The following is a 14,607-nucleotide window of genomic DNA, read 5'->3' as shown; positions in this document are numbered from 1 at the left end:
TGCCGAAATATATACCCTAGTGAGTTTCTTTATATATCAAAATTAAAGCATAGTAAGACAAAAGACTCAAACGAAGTTGACCCTTCACAAGTCCTCGATTTGACTTTCAGTGATTCATGCTGCTTAAGATAAAGAGTAAGGGAATCCTTACCTTCAAAGTATTTTTAGAAGCATTTGATCCCATGATCCCTAAATCATAAGATATAAATATGAATATTAGCTCAAGGACTTCTCTAAAGAACGTTTCGCTGCAATCTAGTACATGAGAGCTCAAAATTCAATTTCTTACCGCACAGATGGGTGGCCGTGAATTGAATACTTTGCGAAACATTCAAACTAAATTGACCAGAAATTCAGCTTAACATCACTTGACGATACGTTTCGTAATGACATAAATTTGAATTGAATATTATATGTCAGATTCTAAATGAGCCAAACGCAATATCAGTTGTACTCAATTCTCCTAATTGACTCATGAATTTAAGAAAAACAAAATGTATCTTTTATATTTTAATGAGATTGTCATATATATACATGATGCACCGTCAAAGTGCAAGCATCTCACATAATTACAAAGATAACGAAAATCTTAACAAGACTTGCCCTAATTGAAGACTACAGGTGTCAAAAGGCAACAAAAAACTACATTGTTCAGTGTACAAACGCTTTTATTGTATCAATCTGAGCTATCTTGTGTAGTTCGAAACAGTTCGATGTCTACATTAAATTCAATATAGCTAGTTAAATTATAAATATTTACAGAACTCTTTGAAAGAACAGAACTCTTTGAAAGAACAAGAGCAAAATAAAAAAACATCTAGAAGAAATTGAGCATGTATGAGTATATCATACAAAATTTTTATGAATTTGAAATCTCACAATTTCAAGTTTTACACCTATACATAAACTATACCCTATTGGTCATATCAAAAGATAATTGACAAAGACAATATTATGTGTCTTACCATTTCTATGAATGCAAGGTGGAGAAGTGTAACTACAAATTTAGAAAGATTAAGCACACAAATGATAAGAAATTAAGCTTATTAATAAGTTCTTGCATTAAAAAAGATACCATAAATTCTTAAATACAAGAACAAAAAAGAGAAAAAGAAAATAAAAACTCTAAAAAGCAATAAATGTCAACGCACATCACTTTAACCTTTTAAGCAAGGGTTATGTTAGTCATTTTCAAAGAGAAATGATTTCTCACAAATTGTCATCTGATCCAAAATAGCAAGACAAGAAGATCGAAGGAAATCTTGAAATGGGGTATCACCTTGAAGGTGGCATTTTTGTCATATAGCCCCTCAATCCGACGTGATTGCATGTCGTTTTGGAGGCAAATGTGGGTCCCTCACTTTTTTCTTTTTCCACAAAAGGGCCTCAATGAATTGAAAATGACAAAATTACCCTTGCAAATTAAATATACCAAGTGTTCGTTGATGCCCCCCATAAGAATACCTTTCTTCACTAAATTAAGGATAAGAAGGCCAATTAAAAGTGTGGGGAAAAGGCTTCCTACTACATGGTCAATTTCAAAAGAGAAGGCCCCATTCTTCATAAAGCCCACTTTTTTTTTTATACTACTTATTCTTCACTCTTCAACCTATTCTTATTAATGAAAAAAGAATAATCTATGAGGATGTGAACTTATAATTAGAAATTTTATATAAATATAATGTCCATACAACAAATACTAAGATAATGAAGGTTATGTTCACTTCACTTTATTTCAAGAACCTATTACTTATTTGTGTTAAATCAAACTAGATCAAATGATTATGTTCACTTCACTTTAATTTATGTTAGATCAAATAAAAAGATAATGAAGGTCATGCTCACTTCACTTTAATTCAGGTTAGATCAAACAATAAGAAGAGAACCTTATTTGTGTTAGATCAACTGATAATTAGGATGATGAAGGTTATGTTCACTTCACGTTAATATCGTACTATATAATTCCTCCACTGTTTTTTAACAATATTTTCCTTCTTTATTAGTTGATTTTAAAAAATCAAATGTTGCATCTAAAAAAAGTTGTTACTATTATGGAAATCAATTTGTGTAATATACGTACTCATCAAAAGATATACATTTTTCTTGCAAAGAAAATGAGAATAAATCGTAATAAAGTCCATATCAAATCAACTAAATTCAGGTTAGAAGAAAACTTAATCTTAAATATATTTTTTCACCTCTATAGCATGTTTCCTCTAAATATACAGCTCGAGACTTGAATACATAGTTTAAGAGCTTAGATGTGCATGATTATAGAAAAATTGCAAACACATGGACATTTGACACTCATATTTGATGTCAATTTTAAACTTTCACCTAAAATTAGCACCTATTTCAGTAGGACCTTCTATAAGAAATCGTAATCATGTTATGTACACAAATTTAAGGATACCATAGTGACTTATGGATGATTGTTTCAAACTTTATTAATTAAATTGTGAATCTTGCTCTAAATTTCTTAACAACATATCATAAATCATATGTGAATCTAGATATAATAAGTACTACATGCAAATATAAATGTACTTTTTGAATGAACATAAAAAGAATCAGATTGTACATAATAATATGACTGATACAGAAATCACATCACTCCACCAAATATGGAGTACGACGATGTTGTATTCACCGTTTTACAAAAATTCGCTCCTCTTAGAATTAAATTAGAACACAAAACGAACCAATTTGTCTTTTCATACAATACCAAACGTTAGGTCTCTTTACTTATTTTCAAAATACGTTTAGTTTCATATTAGTAAAAAATAATAAATCTTATAAAGTTGGAGTATACACAATGAAATGAATGTAACAATATCCTATATTAATAGTTTTTGTTAAAAATTACAGTCAAAGTAAGTTCAAACTTTAGTCAAAATAAGAAATTAGACCGGAAATATACAAACTAAACCGAAAATATACGAACTAAATCAAACTAAACCAAACCAAATCTTAAAAACCTTAAACTAAATGATCGGTGAACAGAATATATCCTAAAGATAGCTTTGCACAAGTATTGATAATTTAACCAAAATTGAGCATGAAATAAAGTAGGTAAAATTTAAAGAGCTTTGAACTCCTTCAATCATATTAAAAACCCTTTTTGCATAACAAAAGAGAAGGCAACACTAAGGAGTAAGGACTAACCCAATCAAATTGATGCAACCCTCAATCCATTAAGATCTCCAAAGTTATATCAATGATGGTAGATGCACCAACAAAAGCACTGCTATGTAATCTTTTTAAAGGCATTATATGAAGAAATATATTGTACATGTAACAAATCATACATGGCTTTTGTGTGCTCCAATTATGGGAAATGACATAAGGTGACTTCAGGCTTACAAACCTCTCCATTTACTTCCTAAGAATCCTGCATTTTTCTTCTGGAACTAAAACATCCTCTTAATTCAAATGTTCTGTTTTGTTGACCAAATTACCCTTCCAACCATCAAAATTTTTTTGACAAAAAAAAAATCAAAGAATAATGCGTATGTTTTCCGACATATCACTTTCACTCAACTTGATACGAGGCGTGAAGAAGAGGGAAAAGGGCAAAAAGGGTATTTTGATGGCAGCAATCCAAATTATTAAAGGAAAAAAAAAGAAATTGGCTAAATAAACAACAATTTCACTAGTGAACCAAAGAAAGAAGCAAGTATGAGACTCTAAATTTAGGCTATGTTTAGTTTTCCCAAAATTTTCTGATTTGAACTTATCTGATCTGATCTTATTTTTTCTGATATGATCTGATGTGATTTACAAGATCTTATCTTTTAGATTTTTCTCAATATATAAGAAAAAATATAGTCATATGAGATCTTGTTTGTTTCGTCTCAATGAGTACTTTATTAATATTCAATTATTATAATTTTTACTAATATGTAATGAAAGATATTTAATAGTAATAATGATTTTAAAATATAAGCATGATCTGATCTGAACTGACGTGATATGATCTGAACTTATTTTTTCTGATCTGATTAGATCTGAAATAAGCAAAAATAAGATGAACTGAACATAACCTTAATTGATTTACCAAATTACCCTTTTATCACATGTTTTACCTTTCATCTTTACTAGGAGTTAAAATACACAAAACACCTTATTGTAGGGCTTCATTTATTTTGAACTCACAATTGGTTTAATTATACTAGAAAGATCTATCATTAGATCAACTTATTGTAAGATTAAATGATTTCACCCAAAACTTGAGGTAAAAGTATTGGTCCGAAACTATGCAATAATTTTTCCGAAATAAGCAATAATAATTATTATGGGGATTATGTGAGTTGGAATTCTGAATATTATTATCCACAACCTCATAGAAGTTGTCTCTAGCACACAAGTAAATTATCAGATAATTAAAGGAGAAAAAAAAACTGAGATGCAAAGTGATCAGTTTCGTCTCAACTGAACCAACAGCTTAATTAAAATATTATAATTTTCTCGTCAAAGAAATAAAATAACAAAGGTTTGCCTGTAGACTCCAAACACTGCCTAAAAAAACAAATCTTTATGATATTTCCTCCATTCTATTATAAATGAAACATAAAACTCTGTCATGAAGATTTAACGAAGAAGCAATAGAGAAAGAAAGAAAGAAAAAGAATAATCCATGTGAAAAAGAGACAGATAGAGAGAAGTGATTATCAAATAAGGTAACGTTTTTTTATTATTATTATGAAACAACCTAGATGATTTTTTTTTGGGACCCCAATTAGAAACCTCATGCTAAGAAAAATGAAGATTAACCCGACTTAAATTTATAGACAGACACTCTAGTCGAGGGATGAATAATAACTTAAAAGTAAGGAGATATAAGAAAATCCCTACTTTCAAGTACAAATAAGTAGTAAGTGATAGAGTATAAATCTATTCATATGGCCTCAACCATCTCGGATAGCAGGCGTGCTGCCCCATGAAGACGTTCCATTAAATTGAACGCTGCCTTCAGCATCGGCTCAACCAACTCGGATAGCAGGCGTGCTGATGGTTGAGGCATACCTCATACCTGACGATAAATATTCCACCGCGAAAGGAGGGGTAGATGAGATTCGAACCCGTGACCTTTTGTCACGCTGGCTCTTGATATCATATCATAGGACCAACTCAACCAAAAACTTAAGCTGATGGTTGAGGCCATATGAATAGATTTATACTCTATCAGTAAGGTTCGAAGTTATAACCTACAAGTTACAAGGTGCGAGACGCACCACCTCCACGAAGCAAGCTTGGTTTGAGGGATAAATGATATGTGTTTCATAAATTTTAGAAGAGATGAAGTATTAAAAAAATAGTAGTACTAAAAATAATAAAGAGTATATAGTTTGCGTCAAAGGAAAAAGAGGTTGAGTCTGGTTTACGCTAAACCTCCTTTGTTTTGTTTTGTTTTCTTTCCTTTCCCCCGCTTCCCCTTATTCTATTGGTGTTTCTCTCTCTGTTTGTCTCTCTGACCTTCAAAGTCCCCCATTACTATAAAGAAACCTCCCTTTTCCCTTCTCTCTCTCTCTCTCCTCAAACCTCAAACACTCTTCTTCTTCTTCTCTTCCTTTTTCCCTCCTTTTTCTTTCTTTCTCTTCCTTCTTTCAGATTATATATAAGTACTCAACATGTGTTTCTAGGAACTTGCACCTTCAAACAAAACAAACTAACTTCTCTCTTTCTTGTACTCTTTACTGTACATATAGAAGAGAAAGTTTAGAGTCATTTTTTTTTGAAAAAAAAAGAGAGTTTTTGTGAATTTAGAGGTGTCATTTTTTGGGGAGACAAACAAGAAAAAAGAAAAGAAGAAAGAATGGAGAGAATGAATTTTGTGAAAGATGGAGTTTTAAGGTTGCCACCTGGTTTCCGTTTTCACCCAACAGATGAAGAATTGGTTGTGCAATATTTGAAACGCAAAGTTTTTGCTTGCCCTTTACCTGCTTCTATCATCCCTGAAGTTGATGTTTGCAAGTCTGATCCTTGGGACTTACCTGGTAATGGTATGTATATCCCTCCTCCCCCCCTACATTTTTTTTATCTCATATACTTCCGCCGTTCTGAAATAAATGAAACATCGATTGGTTACGACTTTAAAAGCCGTAACGAGTTTCCTTATGAGATGGGATCTCTTCTTAATAAAAATATTTGGTTGTGCAGGAGATAAAGGACAAGAGAGGTATTTTTTCAGCACAAGAGAAGCAAAGTACCCAAATGGAAACAGATCAAACAGAGCAACAGTGTCAGGGTACTGGAAAGCCACAGGCAAAGATAAGGCAGTGGTAACTGGTGGTCGGAGTAACAACAATTCATCATTTATAGTTGGGATGAAAAAAACACTTGTTTTTTACAGGGGAAAACCTCCACATGGGTCTAGAACTGATTGGATTATGCATGAATATCGACTGATTGATACTAATCAAACTCAAATTACCCCACAAACACTGAATTCTCCATTCAAAAAGACCTTGTTACAGGTAAACCAAATATAAATTATCCAAATATAATAATAGAAAGCGTCTATTCCTACTTTTGTATTTCTTAATTAGTAGTTTAAGATTAGTTTAAGTGGAGTGGGAGTAGACAAGACACACCCTTTAAATAAAATTAGTAACTCTTATCATTGAACTCCAATAATAAATAAATAAATAAACTAAAAGAATATTAATTATAAGCATATTATTAAGTGGGAATCTTTAGAACTATGATAAGGTCCCTACATTATAACAGACATCATTAAACAAATCTATCTCACTTTTTTTATTTTTCTAGTGTTTTGAGTTTGGTTCTTTTTTTTTATACTGTTTGCAGAAAACAGGGGAAGCAACAGGTGATTGGGTGTTATGCAGAATTTTCCTCAAGAAAAGAAACAATGCAGCTACAAAGAATGATCATGAAGCTGAAGAAGGGATTGTTTGTGAAGAAGAGGATAATAATAATAATAATAATAAGGTTGATCACAAAAGACTTGGAAAGCCAGTTTTCTATGATTTCCTAGCAAGAAACAGTGGAGGAGTTGGAGCAACAGATTTGAACCTTCCTGCTCCGTGTTCCTCTTCTTCAGGATCAAGTGCCGTCACGGATGTAGACGGCACCAATAACAACCACCACCACAACCACAACAACAACGTCGATACCAACGAAGAATCGTCGGAAGAACGAGACGAAAGCAGCAGTAGCAGCTGCAATAGTTTCACATACCTTAGGAAAAAACCTTAACCCTTCAACTAGAATTTTTATTTATTATGATTAGTACTAGTAAAATAACCAATCTTGAGTTTTTAAAATTTTATGTGTTAACTGAGTTTTAGTGTCTTTTTTTTACTGTCCAACAAAGGGAACCCATACAAGAGAGAATTTAATGGTTCTAAGCAATGGATATTTGTGGTAATTGGCAAATTTCACAAGTATTGGACTGTAAGAAACGGTTTAATCTGTACTTCTAAATCTTTAAAGATGTACCAATGTCAATGGAAATCTATTTCTTGCAACTTACGATTTGTTCTTAGTCAGAACTTTTGGGATGCTTCTAAGTCCATGCAAAGGAGTAAAAACTAAAAAAAGATTGAAAGTTTTGGCACGAGTGGAATAGTTTTCTGGAAGAAAGAGCATAAAAAGAAACTAAAGAGAATGGAATACATGTGTGTAACAAAGAAACTTTGCTCAAAGAGAGTTACTTTTCATACTGTTTTTTTTTCTTTTGTTTTGGGAAGGAAGCATACGAATAAGAACATAATTTTTTGCAAAGATCTTAACAACTACACGAGGTACACTTTGCAGTTTTGCATCTTTTGATCTTTAAAGAGAAAAAAAAGATAACAAAGTCAATTTTACCAGAATCGAACCCGGTTCTTCTGGGTGGAATCCGATGAAACTCTTGGGCCAATGCCATATGCCCATATCAATGTACTAATCTTGAAATCTACACTTCCATGCTAAGCATATTGTCTATAATTTATTTGATGTCACAAGGAGTTACACTTACAAAGGTGCAGTAGTATAAAGTACCAGTGATTCTAATATAATCACAACTAGAGGTAATTGGTGAATTTGGAATACTTCTTGAAGCAACAAGTTGGTTTGGTGCAAATCTCTACCTTCCTAGCAGAGAGATGTGGAGTATAGAATTCCATGATAACTAAGTTTAACCCGTCAAGTAGGATCCTAAGAATCTCGATTAGTGATGTTAACATCAAATAGCTAAGTTTAACCTGTCAAGTAGAATCCTAAGAATCTCGATTAGTGATGCTAACATCAAATTCTTTTTGAATAGCTTATCGGGTTTATGTAGTTGCCGATGGATAAATAGTGAAGACTCTATCGCGTGAAAGTGCCAAGTCCATATAACAGCAGTTCCCCGGCACCCCAAAGCATTCTAATGCTTTTAGTGCCAAGTTTGTCCTAGACTTCTCATAGCATGTAGTCTCATCTAAGGCCTCTTAAGTTTGAGCACACTCCACAGCTATGTTTTTCCTACTTTTAAGGGTTTCTTCCCCTAAACCAACTCCAGCTCGAGTACTCAACCACTAGTACATGATCAAATAATACAAGCTAGGTACCATTAATACATAGACATGCAATTAGTACACAATTATCATTTATCAACCATTCAACAAGAAGCTCGATTTTCAATTTCAGCTAGTATGATGGTTATATTACCCCTGGAATCTATAAAGACCAAAACAAGCACAAAGATTCTACTTTCTCTGTTTCATTTTAAATGCAAAAAAGCGTATTATTTGTGAGATATAAAATATTCTGTTGTTGCATTTAAAACGAAACGGAGGAAGTACTAAGAATTACCACACCTGCATTCCAAATTTACAGGAGGGAGCAAAACTTATTACTAACTTATAAGAATCTGAGTTAAGGAAGCAAACATTCTAGGGACAGATTTTCCACATCTGTTACAATTGTCATAATCATAGCAGCAAACACAAGAAACCAACACAAAGTAGGGTCACCCTAAAGGAAGAGGAAACTGAGATTTTAAAATTCACAAGACTTAGTTAATTTAGGTGGAATTTGGAAGCTCTAAACAGGTTGAGTGTTGCTCAATGCTAGTGACACTAATTTGCAATTAAATTAAGGTATGTCAAAGAAAACAAGGAATAACCTAAACCAATACACTAAAAGTCATCACGTACAAGTATGCAATTTCTTGCATAATTGAACAAAGTTCATGAAATTGGAAGTTCTACCCCACAACAAAAATAGAGTATTTATATATATACATGATACAAAATGAAGCAAATATCCTATTTATATGTTGCATCTGACTTTAGATGGGTAAAATACGTCAGTTCCTTGCAGAAGCAGGAAGAAATTTAGATCTAATTTCTCATCACAATAAAGCACTACTATAGCCAACTTTAGTTTGGACATTAAATTTGCATAAATGGGTGGAAAAGATTCTCCCACCATCTTCCAACTACATAGAAACTTTGACTTATATTAAGGGAAAATCATTCCCCTAATCAAGTGTTCAACACAAATCAATCAAAATAAGCTAAAGTGGCTGGTATATGTCCACGACACGTGTCAAAAAATGCTGCTAATGATGACCCCAAAAAGCAGTTGACTTGCCAAAGTGTAATGCACAACCAAGGTTTATATTACAACTTGCCAAATTATCATATGATCATGACTATCCTATTCTTTAATAACATTTATTAAGTATAATTAACTTATAATAATCAAAGCTGGAACATTATGCTTAGCACATATAATTTCAACATCATAGTACTAGTATGTGTTAAGACAACTTAAGAGAGGTTACGAAAGCGAAATATTAACCAATCGAGAAGTGCCAAGTGGACGCGAGACTAATAATGGACGGCAATAAGAGACTCAATTAAGCATTTGATTATGAGTTGATTAAGAGATTTTTATTACACTAATTACTTTTTAATCTAAGATTAAAAAGAAAAGTAAAAAGGGGGTGGGAGGGAGGGAAGGAGGGAAAATTAAATTTTGCCGACCAAAGGTTACTTGAGACAATGGATTTGAGTCATCTAAAATGGATGTTGGAGTTCTTCACGTCACCCACACTATGATCAAATTTCATTTTCATGACAAATAAGAGAGAGAAGGAAAGGGTGCAATTGTCAATCACGTGGGTCGTGGGCAGGGCCGTCATGGTAGACCACAAAAATATGTGAAGTGAGGACAAGTTTTTGGTTTAGCCTTTAGCTTCACTCTGGTTAAACTTTTTTTTTTAACTTCCTGACGGGGATCTATGAAAGACCCTGTCAGATCGGAACCTGTCGAAAATTAATCCGGTCTAAACTTGCAAGCAGATATTTTAAAAGTAAGGGGTGTAAGGAAACTTCCAATTTTGAGATTCGAAGATTCATTTTTTACCACTAGACCAAGCTTAACTCTGATTAAACCGATTAGGTCAATTGCACCTAAGAAGAGAAGGGGAAGGAAAGGAGGTGGGACCCTTAAAAGCTCCAGCATTTGCATTTTCACAGGAAGGCTAAAAAGGGTATTTCTAATAATGGGTATCTTGGACAAAAGAAGGGCAGGTTTGAGATTTCTACAACTGTGTTTACCTAGCAGACAGGGAATTGATTCATCAGATGGTGTAGGTTGACTGGCTCCAATACAAATACCCCACTTTTATTGCCTACTTTGATTGGACAACATATTATTTTTCAAGGGTTTGCCTAGTAATTCTTCAACAATGAGTAGTCCTTTTCTGTGATTTCTTTACTTCCTCGACAATACTTTCTCCGTTTTAAGTTTTTTCTATTGCAACATTGAGTATTAACACACAAAACAACGTATCATGTAAGGCCTTGTTTGGTTGACAAAACAAATCATAGAAAGTGCAAATTCCTAGGAAGTAGAAGTATATGAAGTTGTTTGGTTGGCAAAATCATGGGAATTTGCACTTCCTAGAAAGTTCTACTTCCTCCAAACTGGAGGAAGTTACTTACCTAGGTCTAGGAAGTTCTACTTCCCATTATCAACCACACAATTTTACACTTCCTAGGAATTTCAAATACATGGAAAAAATAACTTCCTAGGAAGTATGACTTCCTATATACAATCAAACAAGGCCTAAGAGATAAATAGAAAGAGATCTCATGTAATAAGTGAGAGAATTAGAGAGAACTATCAAAATGTTGCAATTAACATCAAACAAGTATAAAGATAAGTCCGACTATTTCAACGTATATGCCAATTGATTTTTTTTTTTTTATCCATATGAGCCACAAAGGCAATACAAAGTACAAAGAAGGGGAGAAGGGATTTGAACCAGTAACCTATCATTCACAGCACCTCAATCTTAACCAGTAGGCCAAGACATCTTTGGTATATGCCAATTGATAAATATACTAAATGTAAACTTTATATCAATATTTTCTCTATTTAGCCGTTTTGTAAGGTAATCCCCTATGGCATAAATATTGCTCGAGTCACAAAAAGTGTATCAACATTAGCTCCTTGGTTGGACCATTAGATTTTTGGGTCTTATCTAGAATTTGGTATTCCCTTCCAGCAAAAAATCTCATTATCACAAGTTCCAAATGATTACTTTTTCACAATTATACTATAACAAAGAACTAATTTGATGGAAAATAAACTAAGGGGAGAAAAAAGCAAGAAGATTGCCACCACGAGAAGATCACCCCTTCACCCTTCCAAGTTTTTCATTGGTTATACAGGCACTACATGCTTATATTGATCTACGACTATGAGATGATTCAATTTTCAACCTTCATTGAGACACATAATCAATCAATGTAGTTATAGCGCTTTGTTTTCTTGATCTGAAAAAATCTTTACCTACACTGATTTAAAATGAACTTAATAGACTCTTGTCTAAGCTTATTGGGACATTTAGTGTCTAAAAACTTATTCGAACTTAAAGAAAAAAAAATAAGCTTAATTTCTTGATATAGGACTATAGTCATTAGTCAGTGTATAGATACATTATTCATCATTGACACCATGAACTAAATTTCTTGTATCTAAAAGATTAAAACCCCACACATTCATGTAAACATAACCCAATACCTACAAGTATACGGTCTTGTTCAACAATTTGATATAATCGACACATATTATTTTGACTCTTACCATAACTATGAAATAATGGATAGTGAAAAGAAAAAAAAAAGTTGAAATTAATTTAGATTGGAGAGAGATAATTTACTCAAGAGAAAGCAAAATAACACTTCAAAAGGCAGGTACACTACTTATTGATTTGAAATCAATAATAAAAACGAGTGAGTAAAATGATGAGATAAAGACAATACTATATGTTGTCAATAGATTACATTTACAGATCGTAGATTATATTTTTCACAAGTGAATATATTAGCAATTTCTACAAACAACGACCAAGGAATAACAGATTCTACAAAAGTGTGTACTAAAGGCAGTTATGAGTTAATAGTCAAATTACAAGAGTGCATCTTTCTTCAGATAGTGCCATGAGATTACAAAAACATTGATATAATAAAAAGTGAGGAAGTCTTTTAAAATAAGATTTACTCTTACAATATGCTGCTCCCTTAAGCATATTGAAAAAGAGTATATCCAACCCAAGCTACCCCCCACGATCTATGATTTTATACACACCACCAAATAGTCAATTCACCGGTTAATTTTACCATTTGGAGTCCAATTTTCTCAACTACGATTAGCCAAGCACTTTATATAGAGGTCACTTTATAAGATGAAGAAACTATTTTTAGATAATAAATTTCTTTTTAAGGTAAATAACTTAAAAACCTTTCAAAGGGGATTAAGGATTCCTCTTGCAAGAGATGAGACACAACCCCTAAAACGTATAATATCAGAAGTGATGTCAATACCACTAGACTATCACTCGCTATTCAAAAGAGTTACTTAAAGCTCCATTAACCTTGATATATAGTTACATGACTAGGAATAACCCTTTTGGTCCCTTTTTATTAGCTACATTTTTCTTTTTAGCCGATACCTTGATACGCCTCTAAGAAAAATGAGTGTTGTCAAAGAGGAATGATAACTATAGTAAATATTTGAAACTTTTAAGTTTTACCCTCTAACACATACCTGTATAGTGTTAGTATTGCACCACATAATGTGTGCAAAAATTAAAATATATGATGCAACATGAACATTATCTGGATATGTGTTACAGGGTAAAATGTCCAATACCTATTATAGATTTTATAATTCATTGTTGTCAAGTGCCAACTGTGCACCCAAAGAGCAAGTTTTTCAAAAAGTTGATAGTTGAACACTTGAGAATTCAATCGAGAGGGTTTAGTTGGCTTATCCAAGAGATCAAGTTCTCAACTCTTTCTCATCTAACAGTAATGTAGATAATAGGGTTAAAAAAAGACACACTTAACCACCCTTATTTGCTTTGTAACTATTAGGAAAATAGACCAACTCATTTGCTTGAAACCAATTTAGAAGAGCCAAGTAATGAGCTCATCTAAAAGATTCGCACATGGGAGCAGGAGAGTCGGCAACAACCAACATGATGATGATAAATGTAATAATAAGATAAAAATCTATCTTACCTATATTTTGCAACTTACCCTATTAAAAGTGACATTTATATATGTAAGCAAGAACCAAAACTTTGCACTCAGAAATTAGAAAATACAGCACATACAAAACCATTTAAAGCAAGAGAAACGCACATGCAAATTGTCATTTTTAGGGAGTAGAGTAAACAGACTAATAAACACTTTTTTTGGGTAAAGGAAGAGGGTGGAAGGGAAGGAAAAGCAAGTAATTGAAAGAGGAGGGAAAATAAGGAATTTCCTGCTCTTTCTTATCTTAATTGCTTCTTTAACTAGTGAGTAGTACATGTAAGAAACAGGAATTTCTATAATTTGGTCATGAAGTTGGGGAAGGAAGAGAAATGAGATTAAAGAAAGTAATGTACTTAGTAGTTATAGTTATTCACGCACTCCTTCAATTTTTCCCAAAACTCGAAGAAATGTGGATGAGCAAGAAAGTTTCTGATCTATGTTAAACATTAGCGTCACTCTAAAGTCTAATGCTTTTACATGAACTCTATATCCATGCAAGATAAGCTAATAGTTGGTTAACTATATATTTAGAATATATACATACAAGTAGCTTTTGATATAATCATTTAGTGAAAATATATCGACTCCATTGAAAGTCGACTGTTGGGTATATGGTAGTATATGAAGCTCATGGAGGTGTATGGATGTGGAGATGAGGTTGCGTAGAAGGAAAACGTCTTTTGGGACATAAGGCTAACTTTGAATGGACATATCTCTCAATCTATAAATGATTTTGAGGTGATTCAAAGTGGAGGTGATAGCTTGTTTCGAGAGCTTTCCAACGATAGGTCATATGTCCAATTCCGGTGAGAAACGAGAAAGTTATGACGGTTTTACGAAGAACTGACAAAACTGACGGGGTTCTGTCCGGCCGCGGGTTGTCGAGCGCGGCCGCGGGGTGTCGAACCGCAAAGCCTAATTTTTTCCGGTTTTTGGTATTAATGAGGGTATAAATATAAACCCTAATTATGTTTATTCATTATTCTTCATCTTTAAACACATATTAGAGAGAGAAAAAGCAATAGAGAGAGTTCTTGGAGTGCTTTTTGTAATCTTTCTT

At 32.9% G+C, this 14,607-nt stretch overlaps 1 protein-coding gene across 1 annotated transcript; it reads left to right on the top strand.

Annotated features, from left to right (window-relative positions):
- The first annotated feature begins 5,381 nt into the window (after positions 1 to 5,381).
- On the top strand, positions 5,382 to 7,490 carry LOC104897497 (NAC domain-containing protein 83). The gene is made up of 3 exons (XM_010684382.4): positions 5,382 to 6,002; positions 6,160 to 6,476; positions 6,811 to 7,490. Exons 1-3 carry the CDS (start codon positions 5,816 to 5,818, stop codon positions 7,216 to 7,218), a joined length of 912 nt encoding a protein of 303 aa, XP_010682684.1. The 5' UTR covers positions 5,382 to 5,815; the 3' UTR covers positions 7,219 to 7,490.
- The last annotated feature ends 7,117 nt before the right edge of the window (positions 7,491 to 14,607 follow it).

The sequence above is a fragment of the Beta vulgaris genome, chromosome 6, assembly GCF_026745355.1.
Source record: "Beta vulgaris subsp. vulgaris cultivar EL10 chromosome 6, EL10.2, whole genome shotgun sequence".
NCBI classification, from domain to species: Eukaryota; Viridiplantae; Streptophyta; class Magnoliopsida; order Caryophyllales; family Amaranthaceae; genus Beta; species Beta vulgaris.
Note: the sequence above shows the minus strand (reverse complement) of the source record. Positions and strands in the feature narration are given on the sequence as shown.

What these genes read in the sequence shown, in the direction of transcription:
- LOC104897497 (XM_010684382.4), top strand. Translation starts at nt 5,816, where the DNA reads ATGGAGAGAATGAATTTTGTGAAAGATGGAGTTTTAAGGTTGCCACCT. An exon ending in TTGGGACTTACCTGGTAATG is followed by an intron (nt 6,003 to 6,159) that starts GTATGTATATCC and finishes TTGGTTGTGCAG; the next exon opens with GAGATAAAGGACAAGAGAGG. An exon ending in TCAAAAAGACCTTGTTACAG is followed by an intron (nt 6,477 to 6,810) that starts GTAAACCAAATA and finishes TACTGTTTGCAG; the next exon opens with AAAACAGGGGAAGCAACAGG.